Source organism: Vanessa tameamea, chromosome 11 (assembly GCF_037043105.1).
Source record: "Vanessa tameamea isolate UH-Manoa-2023 chromosome 11, ilVanTame1 primary haplotype, whole genome shotgun sequence".
In the NCBI taxonomy this organism is placed as follows: domain Eukaryota; kingdom Metazoa; phylum Arthropoda; class Insecta; order Lepidoptera; family Nymphalidae; genus Vanessa; species Vanessa tameamea.
The window spans coordinates 12,109,790-12,136,426 of NC_087319.1; the positions used below are offsets into that span (position 1 = coordinate 12,109,790).

At 35.7% G+C, this 26,637-nt stretch overlaps 1 protein-coding gene across 1 annotated transcript in view; it reads left to right on the top strand.

Moving 5' to 3' along the window:
• LOC113395299 (uncharacterized protein) overlaps positions 1-26,098 on the top strand; it is a 172,100-nt gene extending 146,002 nt beyond the window's left edge. The window contains exons 3-14 of the mRNA XM_026632867.2: positions 14,596-14,733; positions 15,988-16,165; positions 16,444-16,695; positions 17,210-17,458; positions 17,968-18,227; positions 18,976-19,117; positions 19,416-19,556; positions 19,804-19,946; positions 20,159-20,229; positions 20,434-23,177; positions 23,454-23,600; positions 23,805-26,098. Coding sequence (XP_026488652.2) covers positions 14,596-14,733; positions 15,988-16,165; positions 16,444-16,695; positions 17,210-17,458; positions 17,968-18,227; positions 18,976-19,117; positions 19,416-19,556; positions 19,804-19,946; positions 20,159-20,229; positions 20,434-23,177; positions 23,454-23,600; positions 23,805-24,059 — 4,720 coding nt within the window. The 3' untranslated portion in view covers positions 24,060-26,098. The remainder of the gene's footprint in view (positions 1-14,595; positions 14,734-15,987; positions 16,166-16,443; positions 16,696-17,209; positions 17,459-17,967; positions 18,228-18,975; positions 19,118-19,415; positions 19,557-19,803; positions 19,947-20,158; positions 20,230-20,433; positions 23,178-23,453; positions 23,601-23,804) is intronic.
• Positions 26,099-26,637: the final 539 nt, after the last annotated feature.

Below are 26,637 nucleotides of genomic sequence, written 5' to 3' on the forward strand. Positions count from 1 at the left end.
TTGAGAGTGAGGCAATAGAAAATGCTTCTGTGTTTGCACACACAATTAAGCAATTATAGTTGACTGGTCTCCCTTGAGATTGTCTGCCGTAGCCGAAATCGGTCCAGGCGACGTCAACATCATCTACGAACTCGTATTCAAAGTAAAAGTCAAAAATCTTTATTCAATAGAAGTGTTTACACTTGCTTTTTGATAGTCAAAAATCTACCGCCGGTTAGGAAATATAAATTAACACCACGGATCTGAGAAGAACCGGCGAATGAAACTCAGCATCCTAATATAGCATTAAATGTTGAAAAAGAGTAACTACTGAGTTTCCTAACTAACCGGTGGTAGTTTCACTTAATATAGTTTATTAAATGACGATTCAAAAGCGGAGTTTGACTGGAGCGACTTTTAATTTATACTAAAAGTTAACGTTAAAAATGCTTGTGAGAAAGATAATTAATATGACTAATGAAATGATTACTACGCAGAGTTGCTATGAAATTAAATTTTACGGGGAAATTTAATTCTCGAATTGATTATCTAAAATGTTCCCATATCGTATTTTAATTAATAAATGAAGCTCTACACCCAGTGACGCCGCGTACATTCAATTATCGACGTCTCGTTTACTCAAGCCTTATATTTTGATCAATTCTGTATTCTTCATACTAATAAAATATTCTATACTGGCAACACTGGTGCAATTTATTAATAAATAAAGTCATATAATATAAATATAATTTATACCCCATAGCACTCAGGAATAAGGTAACTTTCTAGCGATGAAAATTTTCAGCAATTCTAAATAGTAACTATGTACAAATATACAATTAAACAAGTGAATCTCATGTGACCGGTACTCTTTTTATATTATTTTCTTTGACCAGTTCATTCATACGATATAGACTAAGATGAAATAAGTTCCTCGAAAGATGAATTGAATCTATGTGTCTAATGACCCGTGTGGTCTGATATAGCAAGGGTTGTCAAAAACTTGCTCCTAACGTCGATTCTTTATACATTAAGTTATAGTAGGTAGGGTGCAAGCGCGTCTAAGTAGCTACCATCGACGTATCAGTTATTCTACCGCCAAACAGCAGTATTCAGTATTGCTCTGTTCCGGTTTTAAGGGTGAGTAAGCCAGTGTAACTACAGGCACAAGGATAGCATCTAGCATCAGCATAACATCTTACTTCCCATACTTAATAAGCTTACAGCGTTTTTTATCTAAGCGCGGTGGTGACCAATTACCATGAAATGACCCAATAATTCAAGACCTTAGGATTTGTAATTTAGCACCCAAAAATTTAAAACTCCAGTAAACTCCATGGAATACTCCATTAAACCTTGAATAACTAGGACAAAACAAGAAAAAACAGATGGCAACCCTAAGAATATCCGACATTAAATTCTATATGAGTTAAGTCTGAAGCCAAGATGGTCCAGTGGCTAGAACAAGTGAATCTTGAACGAGGATTGTAGGTTCAATCTCGGCCAAGAATCAGTGAGATTTCGTGTACTTAATTTGCACTTCGAATTCGATGGTAAAGGAAAACACCATGATGAATATATCGGAAAAATTTCCTCTAGCTTACGACAATATAATCTCAGACGTCATCGACAACTTAAGTCGAGGGTTGGTCTCATAGGAGGCACTCGTAGGACGTGTGTATGCCAATCAGTGATGCTCGTCGCCGGGTGACGCTTTCAAGGTCAACAGGCCTAACAACAAATACAGACGCAATTATTTAACCGATCAATTTTAATGGAAAGCGCTTCCTTTGATCCATGGCGGATATTAATGGAGTCAATCAATAATTAATATTTCCGTGTTAATACTTCGGATGTAAACAGAATATGACGTGTAATATAATTGGTTGTAAATACTACCCATCTGATCTACTTATATCTGCTGAGTTCCTTGCTGGACGCTCGGTCTTCTCGCTGGAATCTTCCTCGCAAACCGATGATGGATTTATACTTTACATACAGTTGATGTTATAAAACAACGATTTTAAAAATGCTTGTACAAAAACTTGTCAAAAAGATTCTGTAAACTCAATAAAATGTGGTGCAATGTAAGATTTTGTCTCTATAAAAATGTTGAACTCAGATGAACTTCTATAATAAAACTTAAAATCGTGTGTAATAATTCATCAGCATGATTGTATCACCTAGTAAATTAAATGTTTGCTGTTGAAACACTTGGAACTTGGAGTAATAGTGAAAGAAGCTTAATTAAAAGTATGACACCTCGCCTTAGTGCCTCCACTGATGACTGGAGGGCTAGTTCAACACGGAAATGCTGCTAGCATTGTTGCCACCATTCCACGCGGTCGAGACTTATTACAGTAACTATTTTAAATTCATATTTGTTTATATTTAAGGACTTCATGTTAATAATTCTTATATAGTATCCTGTAATCAACGACAGACTGTTCAATATTCCTCACTCACGTAATCATGTATTTGCATTGCATGCATTAGCAGCCTGTAAATTTCCCACTGCTGGGCTAAAGGCCTCTTCTCCCTTTGAGGAGAAAGTTTTGGAGCATATTCCACCACGCTGCTCCAATGCGGGTTGGCGCAATACACATGTGGCAGAATTTCGTTGAAATTAGACATATGCAGGTTTCCTCACGATGTTTTCCTTCACCGCTTTTTAATTACGAAATTTAAAATAAAAAAAAAAAAAATTTACGACTTTCAATTTACAAATGTTGCCAGCTTTATTTTTACATGTTTTAAATAATATAATTTATCATAGATGTTATCGCCATTTAGTAAAATATGCCACATTGACTCAAGTTATAAACGACCAATTTAACGGCTCTCCTGGGAGCTTTTAATCAAAATTGGTATTTTTAAGAGCTTTTATTTAACATGCAACGATCGTTTGTCGGTAAGTTTGTGTAGGTCAAATATTTTAATGTTATTTTTCGAATAAGATTTTTCTTTTGGATTGAAAAATATTTTTTATTAGATTGAGAATTGTATTATTAACATTTAACTCCTACAATTTACCAGGAATTCTTTTATCGACATGAATTATGGAGTGTTTGTCATTTCGTGATAAATATTTTGAAGCGTAACATTTTGTCAGAATATGTTTTTGTCTGATGTTATGCAAATGCGCCCCTTTGCGAATATATTTTCGACAGCAACAAGTTGTAGGAGTCGACCGAAAGTTGGGAAAACACAAGTAACTGGCGAAACGAAATCGTCCTAGTACTTTTATATAGATTATTAGCCTCTGCGTAGAAAGATTTCCGCCGGCGTGTACTGGGGATGGTAGGAGTACTGGAGATAGGCAGCCTGTCTTAAGACAGACAAAGCAGCCATTAACTCTTATCGTAATTTATAACGTTCTGCGTCATTCCCAGACTTATGTTCTCTACAAACCCTTAGTCAAAATGTGTGGCTTGGACGTTTGTAGAGCTAGAAGCTTGGCTCTCCGTGAGATCTGATAACTTTAGTAGAGTACAAGCAGTATTTATTCGTATTGGCGTTACTTTATATGAAATTATTGGTGGTATTCCAATTTTCAGTCAGTTTCAATCCATCCCGTTTTTCCGTGATTGACTATCAAACTAATACTAATATTAGTACGGCTGTGAAAGTGAACTAAAGAGGAGGCCGTTGGCCTACTATTGGAAGTTTATAGTTTATAGTTTGTTGCTTCTGCTCCTTATTACTTATGAAGATATTGCGTAAGGACATATGTCATTTATAATAAAACCGGCTAAGTGCGAGTCGGACACGCGTACGAAGGGTTCCGTACCATTGACTAGGTAAACAACAGTAGGTACACATTTATTGATATCGAGCAAAAATAGGCAAAAAATGGCGATTTTTGTATGGGAGCCTCCCTTAAATATTTATTTTAATTTATTTTTAGTATTTCCTCTTACAGCGGCATCAGAAATACATCACATGTAATAATTTTAACTGTCTAGCTATCGCGGTTCTTGAGATACAGCCTGGTGACAGACAGACGGCGAAATCTTAGCAATGGGTAGCACAGTATGGATAGTTTACGAGTCCTGGGTACGATGGAAGATTATTATCGGAAGTGCATTCTTCATTAGATTCAATCGAAAGAAACGACTTAAGCAAAAATAATAATAAACATTAAATTGTAAAAATAAACATATAAATTGTCTAAAGGTTAACCTTTAACACACACTTGATGTCATATAAGTTATCAAACCAAAATCTACTTGGCAGTAGGACTTTGTGCAGTCGTCTAGATAGGTACTCAATCCTCGTTGTGTCCCATGTTAAAGTTTAAAGTCCCCAGTTCCCAAGGATGGTGGAGCAATGGTGTTATGAAGAATTAATAGTACTTCTTATAGTACCGAGGTATATAGGCAGTGCAGATTAGATCTTCATTAAATGTACTAACATTCGTAAATGTTACGTGTTTTATGAGTGTTATATAATTGTGTCTAATATCTCGTTAAAGGTATACATAATATGTCTGTCTACTCCGAGACTAACAAACGTAATGGATTAAAAAGACAAACCTTTAATAAGTTGAGAGTTCATCAAATCTAAAAATCCTATTAATTAAAAGGTTTCTCTGTTCGTTTATCCCTCTTGTTGGATGAAATTAGCTATTGTGTACCATAGCGGTTGTTGTAAGGAAGCTTTTAATTAATATATTTTGTAAAAATTGTTTAAAATATATGGCAACATTTACTCTCACTTACTTAGAACTAAATATCATAAAAACATATTAATTCGTTTTGCGTTTTTGTTTTCAGCAACTGACTATTTTAATTTAGAATAAAAAAAAAGAAATTTAGAAAAAAACTCTCATCCGAAGTGTGCCTAATAGAGCGAGAGAAGTTCTACTTCTCCGCCACGTGCCAAGTATGAGATGAATTATAAATACAAATTAAACAAATGAATTTAATGGTGCTTGCCACAGCTTTCATTTATATTAAGCATAAATAATATTTTTTATGATACAGTTATTGCGACTGTAAATTATTTGCGCACACACATTAAATACGTGTCAAACGGTCTTAAATCTTTTACCGGGGAGTTCAACACAAAATATTCATGATGTGTTTTTATAATGTATATTTTTATCAATTTGAGTTACCTAAAATGTTAATTTGGTTAAAATCGCTTTCCAAACATTAGCCACTGTCCGTGAACATAATAAAAAATAAAACAGCCTTTTAAGTTCCACCGCTGGGCAGTGGCCTCTTTATTCTCTCTCTTTGTATTCTCCTCCTTTCGTGATTATTCCACCACCCTACACAAATACAATAATTGCTTAAAACGACATAAACTTTTTTTGATTTTAAGGAATTAGTAATACTTCTATTTACCCCTCCAATTAAAAAAAACCTTAAGCTTGTACTTGAAGTGGGGACGACAATAGCCCAATCAAAAATGATTTTCGGGCTGCCTAGCGATGTAAAAAATATCGCTAGGCAGCCCGAAAATCATTGCGCTATTGACGATGAACTACAAACACAAGGGAACAAATGAAAATTTGCTTCAACCTATAATTTTCGGTTATGATTATTGTGTTCTAACCAATTGCACTTTGAGAATGGCATTTTAATATGATCTTATATTAATATTGAATCGTGGTATTAAAGGCATTAGATGGTTAGGGCTTTGTAAAAGTTCGTCTGTGTAGATACTACCCACTCATAAACTCTACTGCTAAACAACAATACATAAGTATGCTTGTGTTCCGGTTTGAAGGGTGAGTGAGCCAGCACAACTTCAGGCTCAGGGGACATAACATTTTAATTGCCCTGGTTGGTGGCGTATTGGTTGAAGAAGATTGATTTATATTTCTCCCAGCGCCATTGTCTATGGACAGCGGTGAGCAAGGAGATTAGATTACAATATTAAATAAAACCACTTAGTAAGTCATTTAAAATTTTAGAAACGATAATTAGACGTGTGAACTTCTCCCATTAGTTAACATGGCCCCGGTCACTCCAAAATGCCTCAATAACCGAAACCCTAAGCGTTCGAAGCTCGACGCCTTGGAGTCACTTATCTAGTTAGTGAGTTGGGTCAGCGCTTCATTAAGCCAGGCCCCGGTTAATATAATTAATCTTACTTAAACTGTTATAGCTCTTAATAGCAGAACTGTATTATACGGCTGTTTTAAATAGGTATTGTTTTGGTAAACTGACCCTTTGTTTGTTGCTGTTTTATATTTATACAGATTATCCTTTTCGAATGCTGTGAGGATAAGAGCTTGTGGAAGGGGGTTATATATGAAGTCAAGTACCACCGACATGGGTATATATATTTGCAGTCATTAATTTATGTTTAGTACATTTTGACCAAATGAGTCCTTATAGCGCTGCCGACTGCAGGAACTAAGGTTACGAAAAGTCGAAGTATCTGTACATGTCCCGAAGCAAGACTAAAGCCTTTTCTCTGTTAGAGCAGAAGGCTTTGTGATGGTGGATTAAGTGGTCTCTCACCACCAAGTCAAATGATTGTATAGTTTATAAAGCGTGACAATGACCTACAAACTAGCGTTCATTAAGATTTTAAGGCTGAAAAATATAAAGTTCAGGAACAATAGGTTGAAAGCAATCCTAGGGGACAAAGGCGTGAACAATGAGGCTAATCCGCTATTGTTGGTGTGGCAGCGCAGAGGTAGCGCCGCCTGTCAAGAGGAGCGTTTTACAAAGCTATTAAAAGGACCAACTATTGTTTTATTTTGTTGAAACTGTTATTATTGTATTGTAATTTAAATTGTTTATGATGGTTTATTTTTAACTTTTAGGTGGATTAAGATTTTATTAAATGATTGAGCGTTAACATTGTCCTGATGGTAATTTTGACTTAATAAAATATAACAAGTTTCTCTTTCTATAGATAAAATCAAAGTACGAAGTCAAACGTATGCCTCATACCTTTAACGCGTACCATAAGGTTTGCCTGTTGATTTGTCATTTTTGCCTGTAATCAAACTTGCACTTTATTTGATACACATAAATACATAGCATGGTTTATAACGATGCAATAAACAATGTCCTCGTGATCGACTTCGGTTATCGTGAACATTCCCAAGGGCGATTATCAAACTGCGCAGAACACACAGTACACACTGATATAATACACAAATGTGTGCGTAAACAGAATTGTTTTCTATTTCATTAGTCTTATAATTATAACTTTATTAGACTTTAAAGCTAAACCGTGTGTCTAAACCCAGACCTTCCATGTCTACCGCCTTATAAAACTAGCGACTAAACTAAACTAACAAGGATAACGAATAATTAGGTGGTGTCTAACATATTATAACAATGTTTAGAGAATGATCTTGTTAGGTAACTATACTGACGAGATTAAGACAAATAATTGATCAACTAGCGTTTAATCGCTTGTCATTTCCGCTACCTCTCGTGCACAGTGAGCTGTACACATACTTAGAGTGATAAAACATCATTCCAGTTATGCAAATTCGATTGGATGCTGCTACCGACTGTGCACTGAAATATGTTATGAGATGTCATTTCCAGTTTATTTGAAATCCCGTTAATGTGACTATTGTTGTTTGTATTTATTGATTTACGTCAAGTGTGAGCGTCAACGAATTGGTGTGATTGTGGAATTTAGAGTTATCCTTACAATTATTATAAATTCCACTCTCAAAATTCGTTAAACAAGATATATTTATTTATTTATACTTTATTGCACCCAAACTTAAAACTAAAAATTACAATATTGCTACACAAAGTTGCATGAGGTGCAACAGGCGGCCTTATCGCTCAGCAGCGATCTCTTCCAGGCAACCTTTGGGCAGAGGATCATAATATTTACATATATCTACATATATGGTACAGTAATTTAAGTCATAATAAAATACATACATAATATAAAAATCTTAACACAATACACAGATAACAATAAATATATATAATGTAAATATATACTATAATAAATATTAACATAAATAAATACATAAAATATATATAATAAAAAAGGAGATATAACAGAACAAAAAATTAACAACGACAACGACTGTTTAATGCGACAAGTAAAAGTCCTTAACCATAATATATATTTTATCAATTGGGTATTTCTGAAGTACTTAACGCTATAATTCGACCTCACCAACTCACATATTAAATGTTACTGTAAGTAGTTGAAATTGTATTACTTTATAAAGTAAATTCACGGTTATCAAAGTTATGATATGAAATTGCGATTTAAATGAATGAAAAGTGATTAGTTTTCTATGTCAAAGTTTTCAGACGCAATACGGAGTTACAAAGTTGGTGAACTCCGGCAGCCTCGAAAAGCACGTCCGCTATAGTCCCTGAATTTTCTCCGGTCGTTTCGTATCGTCCCATCAGATTGTGAAATTTGTCCTAACAAGATAGCTAATCTCCAAGATCGGGTGAAGTGGTCACAGTGGTCGTTTTAGTCATGATGTTTTTATTTATTCGAATGTTCTGGAACAGTGGTGACTTACTCCATGAAATCCTATTTTATCGTCAGCTTAACTGTCTAATATCAATATTGTATAATACTCAGAGTCGTTTCGCCATAATTGTATTTACAATCATGATTCTGTATGCGGTTAAGTCTAGGGTTGCTAACCGTTAAAAGACATACTGATATTTAAAGAATAATAAATATTTTTTACGAAGAAGTTTTTCTTCTATAGGTATAGAAATAATGAATTTTAACCGCTTTACAGAAAAATAATTACCAAGTTATTCAATTCCAAATTTTAAGGATGGAATCTATATTAATAATTTCGTGCAGGTCTACGATAGACCCTACAGAAACCTTTCCACAATTATAAATCGTTAAAAAAATATTATTTTTGGTAGATAACACATATCCGCAAAATTCGTATAATCGAGATACTTCGATAATAAATCAATGATATTCAGTGCATGACAGTTCAACGGGTGGCCATGTTTGTCGTTGACGGATGCATTCAGAAATAATAATTTCGTGCAGAGGTACCGTTGTTAGTCTATTTAAATTTATATTTGTTTAGTTTTATTTATTTTATCTAATATATTTAGTTAATATATAATGAAGCACTATATACTTTTATCTAGAAACAATCTGAAATTTTCTGTGCCTTTCTTTGACTAGAATAACTTTCATTGATGGTATCAATTACTATGAGCGATTAATTATGTACCAATGCTAGTAAATCTTGACATCGATGTCCTGCTTGTGTAGCTGGCAGCTGCCAGCCCTAGTCACGCTGTCTGCGGCGAGGCCCTGTATACCGCAAACATAGCGAGGTTCTGTGGTTCGCTTCAATTGTTTATTTGTGCTTTGATATTATATTAATGTTTATTTTATTTTACTCGCTAAGAGATACTTTACACATTCATAATCACATGTTTATTTGGAGATAGAGCTCTGTGTATCCCTACTGGGTAGGTAGATAAATCCGATATTCTATCGCCAAACAAACAAAAGGTGAGTGAGCTCATGGCTCCTATGGTTGATTTCGCATTGGCTATACAAGGAAAGGCTAATATTTCTTACAGCGAGAATTTTAATAGCAGTAGTGACCACTTACCATCAGATGGCACATGTAAACAAGACCTGAACGAATATAAATAAAGGAGGCACCATTCAAACACAGAAACATCTAAGCTGATCATTTGATGTTTCTATAACCAAAGTCGTCTAAATATTTAATACATCAATTTTTTCCAAATATGTCGGAGCACGAACATCGTCAAAAATATAAAAATGAGTTCATACAAATCGTCAAAGTGAGTACAACACACCACGGAAACACATCTCATCGTTATACGTTTTAAGTACATTTCACCCATCCAGATATTTATGACCTATTGTAATATATTTGACGGAAGAAATATATCATAATATAAATATATTGCTAGGTGGTTATAGAACTACCTAGCATAACAAAGTCGCTTTCCGCCACGCACCCTTAGACATTTTAAACTAGGCAACGCATTTTAATACGGTTATCATTATTAAACGGAGTGATTCAAGAGGAAGATTTTTATGTATATAAAAGTAGAGAAAAACTTTTTATGTTCGTTCTTCATTCCAAAAGCTGTATGTAGATCCTTATTGAAGCCGGGACGGGGTAACTATATACATAAAAAACTATATTTTTTTTAATTGCAATTTATTTAGTCAACAATGTTACGTCAGAAATATTGGTCCTAATTGCCATATTCCTCTTCATCCACATCCATGTTCCATTGCTGATTTCCATTGATCATGAAACGATTGACAAATCAAAAGTTCTGAAGAGTCAGTATTGCAAATATTTTATTTAATTTTAAAAGATATTGACGAGCTGTGTAGAGATGTAAGTAGTAAGTTCGATCCTGATCCCGTGGGTTATTGTTGTCGTCAGAGAACACTTAAGGAATATTGAGGACTTTCTAATATTTTTATATCCTAAGCTAAGCTTGTTTTAAAAGTTCCATAATAGTTGGGAATAGGATCGTATTGCGTCATTGAGATTTAATATATTAAATTAAAATTATAGCTGAAAGTCTGTAAATCTCCAAAAGCTGATCAATTTTTCTGTGATTCTCTAAGAGTTCACCTCGTATCTTACTCGTGAAATGTTGACAACTGACTTACAGTGATACGTCATTTTGATACCTGTCTCCTATAAATTTTATTATTATTATAGTCAATGTCACATATCACATTCTGACATTTCACACTCTTGTTCTGTGATGAGATTCGAGTTTCTTGTTACAGAATACCCTAATACTTGCCTCCTTTTTTCTTAGCAGATATATATTTGGTAGAATTTCGTGTGTTATACATAAAAACTTTCTCAAGATCAATTATTGCAAATATAAATTATGCACTAAAAACTCATTGCCTGTCCCGATTTGAATCAGCAGTCTTCGGCTAAAATTCACGCGTTTCCGCCATTTTTGGTTCAGGGTTGATACCCTCAGAACATTGAAATAAATGCTTCACATTCCATTCCGAGCATACTGTTCCTTTATCTGCAAATTGAAAAAGGATGTCATAGTACTGCAAAATCTTCACCCTTTGTCTGCAAAATGAATTAGACTTTAATCAATGGAAATAAGGTCCAAATTGCCTTAAATATTTATTTATCTTTACGGTCTACGGTTCCTTTGATGCTGTTATGTTGAAATCCGGCAAGCGTATGTTTAAAAGTATGTTATTTTAATCTTTCATGGTGTTTTTCGAAACGGTTCGAACATATACTTTGGTCTCTGTAGACAAAGTTGTAAGGATTTAACAATATTAAGAGGAAACTAATGTTAATATATTCTTAGAGAATTTTGAAGGAAAAAGACATAGCCAGCCTTTTCTACCCTCCAATTATTTGTCAAGGTTTGACAAGTGTCGGGTAGACGAAAGGAGCTACGTCAGATGGATCACGACATCCTCAAACACACTTTAGTGCGGGCCATTGCGAGCGGTGGTCGTTAGATAGGTGCTTTTGTAATAATTATGATCTTTCATTAAATTATAATAGTTTCGTAATTCGTAATAATTGTTCTAATTAATTAAACAATTGTGTTGGTTTTATGATGTGTAAGATTAGAAACAATGTTAACGTTTAAATTGTTATTCGGAATTATAAGAGATAGATTAGTTGCGTGTTGTTTATTTTTTTAATTTATCCCAATTATGATTTTTATTATCAAGGACAAAAATAAATTAATAATGTTTTATTGTGAACTGTGGATTTCTCTCCTTTTGAGAAGGCTTATTTCAACACTCTTCTTCGATGCAGTTTGGTGGAAAGCTTCTAAGGAAACCTGCAGGTTTCCTTAGAAGTTCTTGTGTATGTTTTTCTTATAACTTATCACGTGCTCGGCGTCGAAGGACAACATCGAGAGGAATCTTGTATAATTGTAAATCAGAAATGAATACGACAAAATGTTTTTTTAATTACCTATACTAATTATTTATAAATGCGAAAGTAACTATCTGTCTGACCGTTGCTCCTTCACTACCAAACAGCTGTACCGAATTTGATGAAATTTGATATAAAGCGAACTGAAGACCAAGGAAGGACATAGACTACTTTTTATGATGACCAACCTGTAAAAAGCGCACGAAACCGCGAGAGACAAGCTGTACATATAAATTGAACATCGTTTCCATTTACTTTGCAATTTCGGAAATAAAGCGTCAATTTATACAGTAAAAAACGTTTTGTATAAAGTAGATAAGTGGATAAGGGATGACTGAAAAAATATTGCTCATTTGAAGTGCCGGGGAGTAAGTGGGAGCACCGCTCGCGTCATCCCTTTCTCTCATCTCCCTTCATATAAAATGAACGCGGGACGCAGGTGCCATCATTACTCGTTACACGAAATATGGGTTTAAATGGTGATGGATCTGTCTAGAATTTTTATTATTTTAGATTATAGCGAATCTTGTATATAACTACTGGATTCCGCTCGCTACGACTCTGCAGGAGACAAGTGTTAGTTACCGTATGACCTTTTGTGTAACCTTGACAACATGTGTGCAAAATTTTGATTATTTTCTGTTGAAAACTTAAGATACGAAAGCATATAAATAAACCCCATTAACGCATCTATGTATGTATCTAAGCGCAATGCCAAAGAATGGCCTGATCTCAGAAACTACAGATCACTACGACAATATAGCATAGTTACACCTTTTGCGACGTAAATGCTCACTAAGAGCGGATTTTTTTGCGTAAAATCACAGAATGAACTTAAGAAATCATACGCCATTAAACAGGTCAGCACGAATTAACGATATATTGTCGTTAGCAAGAGAGGATTTGGCTCATAATTGAATAAAAAACTTACGTTCTCTGATCTGTCAGTCGTTCAATTGTTGACGTTTAAAATTAGTAATTATCCATATTAGTTTACTATTTATTTGAACAAATTTACTTAAACATAGTTTTTTTTCTTATCTTTGGCCGTAGCAAACTATTTTTTATCATGTAATCTATACTAATACCTTATATATATATATATATATATTATGAATGCGAAACGAACTCTGTCTCTCTATCTGTTACCTTTTCCAAACCACTGAACCAAATTAGAAGTGTTATTTACTTTATTATTTTATAATTTCATTTGATTTTTAAATTAAAACAATTGATATTGTTTGTGGGTATTCTAAATAAACAAATCTTTTCTTGAATATTATAATTGAGAATAAAAAAGGACACATTGAAGTCGATATATATATGTATATACATATACATACATACATATATATATATATATTTATATATATAATCTTGTACAAATAGTACCGGTACAGGTAATAATCAATTTATCACGTACGTACATAATTTAATTAATATTCAGTAGTTCATTATACTTTGTTTGTAAAATGGAAACAGTTGATATCATAACCGGATCATAATTAACTATTACTATATTAATTTTTGATTTTCGCTTTTATCAAACACTAGCGACTCTCCCCGACTTCGCACGATGCAATAAATTTAATTAAAAGTGGAGTTAATAAGAAAATATTAAATAATTTATTTGTTGTTTATACATACATATATTTAAAACATTACATTAAAATCGCCTCGCCTTATTTCCTCCACTGGTAACAGGAGGGCTAGTTCATATTTTACCCAGAGAATCTGAATTATAATAACTATTTTTAATCTCTATTTTGTTAATTTTAATATTTCTTCGGTTGGAGTTGTAATTTCACCGTGGAACGTTTTTAGCTAAGATTTAACCAGAGTTAATCATTTAAACAGACGAAAACAGATTTTTTGTAACCCGTCATTTTCGGCCATTTTGTGCAATATTAACAAATTATAAACACGCGTTCATCGCTCTTTATATTGTTTATTTTAGAATCAATTGCGTAGTTAATAAGAAGTAATCGGACGTACTGAAAGAGCCAGACAGCCGAATTACCATTAAAGTATTTGTACATTTGTTACGATTTTTTTATTTTAAACAGATAGACGAGATGTGTACAACTCACTTGAATTATTCTATCGCTAAATAATACAGTGTATTATTAAATCCAACCTTACAGTGCAACAAGAGACATATTATTACAATTTTTAAACATCCTGTAGTATTTGTCCTTGAGAAAAAAGCAGACGATATCATAAAGCGTGATTAGTTTGATTAGCCAGTAGTATCCGCGTGATATTTGATAGCAATATTTTAAAAACATATAGCTCTCAGCATCAGTGATAGTCCATTAAGATATATGATTACGTTCGACATTTCCATCTGATATAAATGGATAATTAATTATATTATATATTTTTACTGAAGTTGGAATCCGAAATTTTAATTAAAATGCAATACTCGTTTATTACTGCGCCGACCTAAAGTAAAATTGGGATAAGGGCAGGAGGATGATGATGATGACTCGTTTATTATTTGTAAAGAGGAAGACGGACGACTGCCACGCTTTATGCTTGTAATTACACTGGCTCACTCACCTGTAAAATCTGAATAACTGATCAGTTGGTGGTACCCAAATATTATGACAAAGTCTTAAATCCATTCTACAAAGTCACCCATTAGTTTCACCAAAAATCAACTAACTTTTTGTGTGCAATTATAATTTTTTTTGCGTGTTGTATATTTGATGTGCTAATAATTTTCATATTCTTTACAGCCATATCACAAGAACAGCTAGCTGGCTGCCACCAGTCGAGAGCTGGCCGGTGAAGGAGGGTGACAGCCCACAGGACGAGGACTTACCATACGGTTGGGAACAAGCGCTTGATAGCCGAGGGAAGAGTTATTATATCAAGTAAGGCTCTTTACTTTATCTATATACAACATGTAAAGCCTGTAAAATTCCCATTGCTAGGCTAAGGCCTCCTCTCATTTTGAGGAGAAGGTTAGGAGCATATTCCACCACGCTGTTCCAATGCGGGTTGGTGGATTCACATGTGACAGAATTTCGTTGAAAGACACATGCAGGTTTCCTCACGATGTTTTCCTTCACCGCCGAGCACGAGACGAATGATAAACACAAATTAAACATATAAAAATTCAGTGGTGCTTGCCTGGGTTTGAACCCACAATGATCAGTTGAGATGCACGCGTTCTAACCACTGGGTCTATATATAAAGATAACACGTGGGAGATTTTTTTGTAGCATAGGCAGAACGCGCGAATAGGCAATCTGATGGTTCACTACTGCTCAAACACTTGGGCGCCAATATATCCAATAAATTGGTCTTACATTTATATTTTTATTATTTATTTAGTTTATTTTTGTTTTTTAATTAATTTATGATAATCTTATGTCCTGTGTCTGCCTCTCTTTTATTTTTTTTAAATTCCTTTAGTATTCAAATTTATTATTTGTATTTGTTAATGTAATATCGAAACTATTTTTGGTTAAGTTTTAATGTTTTCTACCATTTGGTTCCAAAATTAAAATAAATAAATAGATAATCATTGAAATATACATTTATATAATATAACCTTGGAGTATATTAAGAGTAACTTTTGATATGTTTGTATGTCGAATTTCATATCGAATTATGAGATATATCGAATTACCATAAACAACTAAATTGTTTCTTGTTTTTGGAGGCGTTTATCTTATTTCACTTTTGTTTCATGTAGCAAGTGTTGTCACCACTAATTAGTAACAATCACTGATTATTCATTGTCCAAATGTCACCACCACCTTGGGAGCTAATATGTACCTTGTGCCTGTTATTACAAGGGCTAGCCCTTATATCCGAAACACAACTATTGTACCTGCAGTTATATTTCAATCCGGAACACAAAATTACCTATTTTAGCTGTTTGGCAATAGAATATATGATGACTGGGTGGTACCTATCAATACGGGGGCACAATGCTATGGCCCTGTGCCCCCGATTGGCTTAGCAGATAACACCCGACCTTTCTGGCTTAAAAAATATTTTTGCATTTCATAGTCAATTTTTTTATCGAGAAAGCTAATACTATACTTCATACAAAATACACGGACAGCAATAAAGTGTTTAGTTATTAGTAGTAATTGAAGCGCTCGGTTATTATTCAGTCATGTCAACAAGACGACGACATACGTGGCGCCGGAGGGCATCTCGTGCGAGTCACCCCCCGCCCCTCGGGACGTGGTGCTCGAGAGGGATCCTGAGCTGGGCTTTGGATTCGTTGCTGGCTCGGAGAAACCTGTGCTTGTGCGCTTTGTTACCGACAATTCGCCAAGCGTTGGAAAGGTATGGTACTAGTCTTATGAGCCATATATAACACCAATAAAGCGCTTTAAGCGATTCTTAGAGAGGTTTAAAAGCGAGACTATATTGTGCTTATGTTCCTGGTAACAAACACGAGTTTTGTACTCTTGTAAAACTGTCATATTAGCCATATTTAATTTGCACGTGTTAGTTTTTTTTTTAATTAATTATAAGACATATCATAGTATTTTTGACAACAAGGTTATTAAATTAATAATAAAGGTAATTTGAAGAATAAAAATATGTTTTAAACATTACAGCTCGAACCCGGAGACCAGATCCTGGGTGTCAATGGAGAAGACGTCAGTACAGCTGCTCGGGAGCATGTTATATCTGCAGTCCGCGCATGCGCAGAACGCGTCACGTTGCGAGTATGTCAGCCAGCCAGGAGTGGTAACTTGGCGAGGAGATCGGCATTTTTGTCAGCAGCAAAACGAGCGAGATTAAGGGCTAGACCTCCAAGGGTCAGGTTTGCGGATTCAGTTCAGCTAAATGGGGCACCTATGTATCCTGTAAGTTTTGGGAGATATGTCGCATTAATTTAAATAAATGTTATAGCATCCGCACAGTGAAGAACAAACTTTATATAGTATCAGGGACATATCGTGGCTTTAGGGTCACACTTTGGTAGTTTTAATATGACACTTTTAGTTCGGATGAGTAGATTTTATTAATTATATAGCAATTACTTATTTATATATCATATAATTATACGTAGTTACTAGAACTAAAACAGATATATAAGGCATGCTTATCGATTGAACTGTTTTCTCATTCCTCTTGTCACACACAAGAAAAAGAAAAAAGAAAGATAATTAGGAATTGTATACAATTAGTTTTCGCTTGCGTGTCAGGAGGGTCTTAGATTGAAGCTATCTTCATACGAAATTTCATCAAATTCGGTTCAGTGATTTAGCCGTGAAAGCGTAAAAGACAAGACAACGTTTTGAATTTATAATATAAATAATACTAAAAATAAAATTATTACGTCCTTTGTAATAGAACCTGGTCGATTTTTTATTCTAGCCATCTGCATTTTCACTCGGCGACCTCTGTCTACCACCAATGGCGAATGTCCTTAAAGTGTTTCTCGAGAACGGTCAAACGAAATCCTTCAAATACGACACGACGACCACCGTTGCGGATGTGGTCACCAGTCTGAAGGACAAGCTCTGTATAACCGCTGAAGAACATTTTAGTTTAGTAGTTGAACACGTCAAGAGTTTAAGGAGAAATAAGTTGACGTTACTGGATCCTAAGGAGTCTTTAGCGAGGGTAAGATTAATTTTCGTACATACCAAAATATATAAATAACCCGCTGAATTTCCTTCGCCAGTTCTTCCCAGGTCACGACATTTTCTTGTCTGAACAGGTGGTAGATTTCATTTTGACAATCAATAAGTATGTTTAAGCTTATTAGACTTTCTTTATTGAAGTAATAAATAAATGTAGTTTTTAATGACCCTATTGAATTATTATTTAATAATAATAATCATGTATTTTTATTTTTAAGGAGGTTTTTGTAGTGAAATGTAAGGTACTCAGTTTTGGACCTTATTGTTTGTATATGTAATGTGTCGAAATAATACAAAGTAAAACAAAAGATCAATTAGCAACAAAATCAATAAACATGACTAGTAATCACACTTATTTATCCCAGCAAAAAAAATGTCTTTGATTACAGCAAAAACATCTTCTATTGTACATACACGATACGGTGTATTCTTAAACTTTGCCAGATTTTCTTCTTTTCTGCAAACTACAGCGAACGAATTACTTTTTAGATCGCAGCCCGGCCGGGTTCGCACAAAATGCGCTGCCTGTTCCGCGTCGTGTTCATGCCGTCGTCGGCGGGCGAGCTGGCGCAGCGGGACCTGGCGGCGCTGGACTACCTGTACCTGCAGTGCTGCAACGACGTGGCGCAAGACCGCTTCGCGCCCGAGCTGCAGCCCGACGTCGCGCTGCGCCTCGCCGCGCTGCACATCCACCAGCACGCCTTGGCGCACAACCTGGCCCCCGCGAAGCTCACCGTGAAGGCCGTCGAGTGAGTATCTTGCGGTTTCTGTATAGGAGACTGCTATGTGACTGACTTAGTACTAAAACGAAACGATCGAAGTACATAAAAAAGTCACGATTTTTATGCTCCAGCTGATATATAGAAAATTACCATGTATAAAATTGTTAAACATTTATTATAATTTCCTTTTTCTCATTTAGCCATTGTCTTAGTAAAACCTCAGAGTCTAATTATTATAATTCTGAGGTAATTTCCAAAGATTTATTTATAATCTATATATATTTCAAGTTGTACATTTTATTGGAGATATATCGATACTAATAAAATTTGAATGTCGATTTTAGAACAAGATATATAATCTTAATTTTAAACCGTTTGTAATTTTAAATGATCATCTAAGAGAACTATTTGAAAGTGCTCTTAAGAGCACGTAGGCATGAGTAGAGTAAATTATTGATTTTGATATTTCATTACGACGATTGTTTTAAAAAGTGTGCAAATTCCAACGATAATTTAGAATTACTTTTGTTATAACTCAGTAATTGTTAAACGTTTTATCCGAAGTAAGAAATGACTCACGATTACAAAACTTAGATAAACACCGAATTCTGTATAAATAATCATACGATGACTATTATATGAATTCCACCTGGCAGATCAGCCAATACTGAAGGCGATATAATTATTCACAAGTGACTATTTTGACTCAGTCCAATTGAAAACAACCAACTATGACAAAGATGTAGAGTCTATAACAGACTCTTTATACTTTCAGGAGAGAATTCGGTCTGGAAAGGTTCGTGCCGAGCAGTCTGCTGGAGAGCATGAAGCGTAAGGAGCTGAGACGACTCGTCGCACACTTCCTGAAATTGAATGCGCAGATGACCGGCAGCCAGCGCCATCTGACACAGTTACAAGTGGGTTTGATAAATCAAGTCCTTTCAATATATGACCTAAAGGACGCTTGTGAGCAAATGCCCATGAGTGCACGTGGTTTACTTCATCAGATAACTTATATTATGCTGTCAATGCGTTATCAACAATGGACTGTAAGACAATTTTTGTAGTCGTCTCGTTCTTTCAACTGGAATACAGCGATATACAGTACAAATCTTTAAAACTACTTGTAAGTGTGTGGTATCACTTCAAGTTCAGTTTCAACCGACGGAGTATATATTTAAGAATTTATAAATTAGATATTTTCTGTACTTCTAGGCTAAGCTCCATTATCTGGATATCGTAGCCGGGCTGCCAAGCTACGGCGCCAAGTGCTTCAGCAGCAGCCGACCCGAACGGGTGCTGCTGGTGTCGCCTCGCTTCGGACTCAGCCAGATAGTTGGCAGAAGCAATTCTGTGGTAAGTATATCGACGTGAGCAGCAATAACTCATGTCGAGGAAATTGCTATTATTTTCTAAAAAGGATATAATGTTTACTTTGAGTTTTAAAGTATTTTTAACAAAGTTTATGAATACGTAGCTATATAGAGCTGAGTGACTTACTGAGTCTAATTAGTAACTAATACGAAGTACTCTGAAATTAAATATTTTATAATAAGTGGTCACTATGGATGGTCGCGATTAAGTATAAATAATGAAGGAACAGCCGCAGGCGCTGGCGGCGCTGGCGGAGGTGGTGCGCGTGCGCGTGCGCGGCGCCGACGTGTGCGTGTTCCTGCAGCGCGAGCGCGTGCTGGCGCTGCTCATGGACGAGCGCGACGCCGCCGAGATGCCGCTCGTCGTCGCCGGGTGCGTGCGCGGCTTCTTATGAAGGACGCGAAGAGAGACACTAATTCTTGTCAAATTCAACAATCAAATTGATCGCTTCGCTATATTTTGCTTTGAATAAGTCTTTAATGTGTATTCTACTATCTTGTGGATCACCTTAAGTTTGGGTATTATTTTTACTGTCGCGAAAAATAATAGGCCGCGTTTAAAGTTTGCTTGGCTTTTCATTACAGATACTACCGTCTCGCGACCGGACGGGAATTGGAAATCGAATTAGATCGAGAACCGATCACTGAAGATATTGGTATGAAATATTGATTACTTCTATTGAGATTATTGTTAGAAAACGCTGATACTCGAAAGTAAATTCATAAAACTTTTAGTGCATATGTACAGTGCTATTCGACGGGCGGTGAATACCACTCACCATCTTGTAGCCCATTTGCCCGTCCGCCTGCCTTTTACATAAAAGTACAACATGTATTTTAAATTGATTTATAATTTTCAGCGCCGCCGTATTTATCACAGCACAACGTTGTGCCGGCGAAATGGAGCTACTTGTACTATGACGATCCGTTGCTGATCACGAAAAAGCACTTCGCGATATTCAGTATGCCACCGCCGTACCATTCCACTCCAGACCAGTCTAAATCCAGCTTAGACACGAACATGAATACCAGTATTGCGAATAGGAATCATAGTAATAGCTCCAGTCCCGTAGTCGGTTACGGACAGAAGCAAAGCGTTCTCGGTCAAGAGTACCACTTTGACAAGTGTAAGAAGACCGAGGAGTTTAGGCTATTCGATCCCAACGATGCTTGCTATCTAGACGACGGTATGGGCTTTGATTTACAAAGTGTACTATCTATGGAACTTTTAGAAAACGCAAGCAACCCACGTATAGTCGAGGCCAAGAATGAGGAAGTATTGCGTAGAGTGGCAGAGATGCAAAAATTAGTAGAGAACTCTGAACAGTATTTGACTGAAAATTGTGATGTTTACAATGATATTGGTTATAATGGTATACTAAGAGATGAACTAGTTGGTAAAGAAACGTGCGTAGATAATTTAGAAAGTGACACTGAGTCCATTAATAGTAGAATGTCAGCCGCTGATGATGCTCCGGGTATATTGAAACACAGCGATTCATTGCTACTATTAACCGAAACAATCAATCAAGGTTTGAATGGTTTATCTGTGGCTGAAACTGAGAAAGAGTACAGCGGTAATGATTTGACGAACCGACAATCTCAAGGTCTCAGTGCGATCCTTAATAACTGTGGTCTTACCGACGCTTTGCTAGCTCTAAATAACGATGTTGCATATTCCGAAAGCGACAATGATTCATCATACACTCCAACAAGTAGTCCTATACGAAAACATCAAAATAAAACTACAAATAAGGCGGTCCGAACCAGCTTCGGACTGCACAGTCCCGATGCTACTCTAGATACTAAGGATTCAAATCTAAAAGAATATTTGAAACAGTTAAGAGAAAAGAGTAATAGAGAACAAAACGCAGCTGAATTCCCATTCTTCTATCAGGAAAGTATTGTCGACAACGACCCCGAGCTTATAGATTTAACATTGATACCCCCACCACAGACCCCTGACGAATTAGACTGTGCTACGCAAGTGCCTCAAATTCTACCTGTTGTTCCACCATCTTTTGCTGACGACAAAGACACAGAACAAGATGATATACAAAAGAGTAGTGACCTAGAAGAGTTCATTGCAAACGTTACCATACAACCGCCTACTGTCAAAGTCACACCAGCGATTGAACTCACGCCCGAAGAGATCATGTCATATATTATTCCACCCCCACCCGGATCCAACTCGTCAACTTTAGATAGAGATCAAGCTAGTTATGTTAACGAAACTGAGTTATGTGAAACGAAAAACGATAACAACTCCAGTGATGATGTGAAACCCGCAAACGGTGACGTTACTAGAGGAGTTCTCAGCGTCAGTGAAATCAGAAGTATGTTCACGGCAAAGGGATTGAGCGACGCCAGAAATAGCTTACTATTAAAAGACAAAACTAAAACTTCGACTAAGTCTGATTCACCTAAAAACAAGAGAAAAAGCATATCAAACGAAAAACAAGCAAACGGAAACGCACACGTTATAGAGTACCCGACCGTCGAGAGGAAAGGTATGTTCTCTTGTTGCAGTAAAGATAAAAATAAAAGCGACGATGGCGACGATGAGACCGAAAAGATCGAAGGTCACATACAGAATTCCGATTCTATGCCCGACGTCTGCGAGATTCGACCCCCTCCCAGGCGGAAAAGTAACGAAATAAAAAAACCACCCGAACGTCCACCTAAAACGCCCCCCACTCCGGCCCCTCGACCCAGATCGAATTCATTCACATGCGTTAATAACGAATTAAGTTCTGTCGAAATCACAAACAATCATTTTAGCACTTTGAATAATAGAAAATTAAATTATAAGGTAGTTTGTGAAATAAATGAGGGAACCCACCACCCACCTCAGCTACCACCGAAACCGGAAACTAAGGTTCTGGTGCCCCCTCCACCTATACTTCTACCACCTAAGAAGCCTCCACTGCCTCCGGTCCCCAGTATCGAAGTCTTACGCATGAAAAATTCGCAGAAACTGTCGCCAGTGCGCGCCACTGAGCGGCTCGCTAGTATCGGGTCTCCGCACTTCCAAAGAAACCTCAACACGTATCGGAACCTCGAAAACGAAAGCAGATTGACAGACGACGAAACGCAAAGCACGAGATCATCACTAAATTACAGTTCCATGACGCTGCAGAATCGCCACGTGCGCTCCAACTCGGAAACGAAAAATACTATTTTAAAGAATAAGGAGATGTCCACGGCCCTGTCGTTGTGTTCCCCTCAGATGAACAGACGCTTTAGCAACAAACCGGATTTATTAAACGGGGCTCCGGTCCACGATCAAAGAATGTTCAGCCCTCCTCTGTCCGAGAGGAAGGCCATAAGGAGGGACAGTGCGAGTCCGACCGGCAAGGTTCAAAACCACGTTCGATTCAAGGAGGACGTCGTCGATGACATTCCTACTCCGCCCTCACCCCCCACGGTGAAGTTTCCGGATTTCCAGGCTGGTAACAACGGACACGTATCGATAGAGAACTTGCTGTGCAAAACAGAGGTCGCCGTCGATGGGCTGCTGCAGAGGCTGCACCAGGTGGCTCAGAAGTGCTCGCATCAGCACGCACACGGCGGAGGAGAGGACATCGATGAAGTCAAGTTTCAGGTACTAGTTCGGTGACTTATCATATATGGGAAAATCATATTTTACCTCAGCAATAATCGTGCAACGAGTTGTTAGGCATAAATAATGAAATCCAAGTGTACTCGGTAACTTTCAATGCGCTCAGCTGCCGTATGTCTTGGAGCTATATAAGTTATTCTTTATGATTGTTTTTCATTGTTTCGCAAATTATTATTGAGAATAATAATTAATGTACATTTTTTTACTTCTTCTTTTCTTTTTCAACTATAACTAATAACTGCTGCCTCCCACGCCCAGCGCGCACGCAGCGAGCTGACGTCGTGCGCGGTGTCGCTGGTGGGCGCGTCCCGCGGGCTGGTGGGCGCGCTTGGAGCCGCACGCGCCGCGCACGTCGCGCTGGCGGACTGTCTCGCGCCGCTCCGCCGCCTCGCCGACCTCGCACAGGTGATGCTTATACCGTAACTTGTTGATCGTCGACTGAATCTATATACATTTGTTTTATAATTTTACAATCGCTATTTTTAAGTATTGAAAATACTTAAAAATAAAAAAATAGACACCATGCGTTTCTAGATTTTAATACAAACATTACGTCGACAAATGAACCATCGATTTATTAGTAATATCGCAATAAAACTTAATCCTCAGGCTCTCGGAAGACACACATCTGCACCTCTCCAAACCAGGAACCTGGTTCTTCGAGTCCACGACGTTACAGCCGCATTTAAGGACTTAGCGGGCGCTGAAATGGCCCAAATTATCCACGAACACAATGCAAAACTCAATCAGAATCAAGGACAAGATACTAGTTCCACCCTGGAAGGTCAATTAGCCTTAAGAGCTGAATGCCTTGCGAATGTACTCGCTACCCTGCTTAGGAGTCTTAGAGTATTCTCTCCTTAAAGTCTACCTAATATAACTTTTTGAATCTGAGAAAGAGTGCAACGCATTCAAATACTAATCGTGGCAGCTATTATATTACTTTTTGTCTTGAGATGATTTGTGATGAATGAAAAAGCGCGCGAAAATGATCTACAGATAAAAAATGTTCATAACGACAGATAATAAATGTTACTGCTCAGTATATTAAGAGTATTAAATGTTTTGTAATATTAAATAATAACAATCTGATTCATAATATTATAATGTATAATAGTTTAAACTTCTGTTAAAATGACCGTTACTAAAATGAGACCAAATAAAATTAGGTATGTTTGTATAATTATTGTAGTGGCAACACTTGTGTTAATTAAGTTGTAATTTTGTAAATTTTAACATACGTTAATTGATTTTAGTAATATTCTGTTGAAGTTTAGAATATTAGGCCTATGAAATATTATTGCATGATAAAATTTTATTTAGATTTTTCTTACTTTAAGACAAACGCAACGTGAAAAATATACGCCTTTATCTCTCAGCCGTTTTTCGACGATTTCGTAGTTAAAATGTTACCATATAAAATAATTTAGTTAACGTAACTAACATATCTGTTCTCATTATCATTACTGTATATTTTATTAGATATGTGTGATTAAACATAGGGTGCGAAAATATATCATTAAAAGTAATCTGTATTCGGGCGTGTCTAACATATTAAAAAAAAGTCAAATGCATTTTTCCTTTATGGTCATATTAATTTGCATCACAAGTCTGCGTTGCTAGGTGTACAAAATCGTTAAATGTGCGGCGATCGTTTTTTATGTACACAATACGTGCTAATATCTAATATTGGTGCTATATTTTTAAAGTGTACGTCTTTCTAATTCAATTGGTTGAAATTTTCAAACGACGTGTGAATTGCACCAGTGATTTGAATCTTGAATCTACGCAATGGAGCTTACGAAACATTTCATGGACTTGGAACTTCTTCTTTTTGTGTCGTTAAATTTGGAAACTGTTTATAATAATCATGCTTTTGAACTGTCGCGCAGTTTTAACAATCCCATTTATTCTTATTTTATACTTACTGTTGTGGGTATTTTTTTTTATTAAAAATTGACAAAGGCGTGAATTATGTTGACCATTTATCGTGGTCATATCTACCTAAATATGTATTCATTGATTTATATGTTTCAATCACTCAGCGCGACAGCATCAGTACTAAATTGCCATTAAGATCTTAATATTCTTTTTTTTTTTTTTTGTTATTATCTAAAGACGATAAACAAATTAACTATTACAAGTTTGCATAATAATCAATAATCTCGTTATAAAGTAAATTTACTTTACGTGTACAGATAAAAATGCATGAATTCCATATGATTTACTCACTTTTGTCACCTGTGAAGTACAATATTTTTACTCTTTTATTAAAAAAATCTTTACCAGTATTTAGCCAAAGACAAGATTTTATTTTTTATTTCGTTTTGATAATAAACATCTCGTTCATTCCTTTATGCTTAATAATACTTCTAAATATAAAGATATTATTCCAAGGAATTTATAAGACGGAGTTTTTTATTTATTTCATATAATATATACCACGGTGAACTTAACGTTTATAAAAATATGTCTGAGTAAGTACATACATACCGTCACATATAATGAATACTCCTAATATATATAAATAACTTCACGATTGAAAGAATAACATTTAAAGTTACCATATAAAAAAAAAATTGCCAACATTGAATTTTTATTATATTTGTTAAATATAATAATTACATATCTTCGTCTCCTTCTCGCTTATTTGGTCATCGTGTGTAAGAGAAAAGAATCGACGTAAATCTAAAGAACAACAAAATGGCGTTTAATAACGATCTGTCTTTATAAAATATGTGACTGTTTATGTATGTATTGAATATAAAGTAATAATTAATGTATAAATGAATTAACTGCTAGTTAAATCTTTATTATACAAGGTAACTGTATCACACCAATCTATTTATTGTTTTAAATATCACAATGCAATGCATTTGATGTAATAAACGATTTAAAACATTTGTTTTGTTTTATTAATACATGTATTTATAAAATTTCGTTACAGCAAAAAGGAAATTACTTCGACTGACAATCCCCGAGTCGACCGATAAATGTTGAAAGCCGATATACGGTAAAACGCAATTTTGATACTTGCACATCATATAAATATTATAATTGTTGTCGATTTCCGTATCTGACACATCACGATCGAGTTCTCAATCAAATTTTGACATTTTATTTTGACACATCTAATTTGTTTGTGACGCTGTTGGGACGTATAGATCACGTATAGTTAATATGGGTATCGTTCATGCTTATAAGATGTCTTAGTGTGTGTGAGATGTCCGATGTAGAATAAAAGCGCTCTAATAATTTACCAATGAGGCGAGCACCTTCGTGAACAGATACCTTAGAGATGCATTCTATAAGCCCATGTCGTTTCAATGTATACAGACAGTATGAAATAAAATATATATTTATTATATGTCATAAATCTTTAAAAATATGTGCAATGTGCTTGGTTATGACATAAAAATGATCTTAATTTATGTCTGTCAAA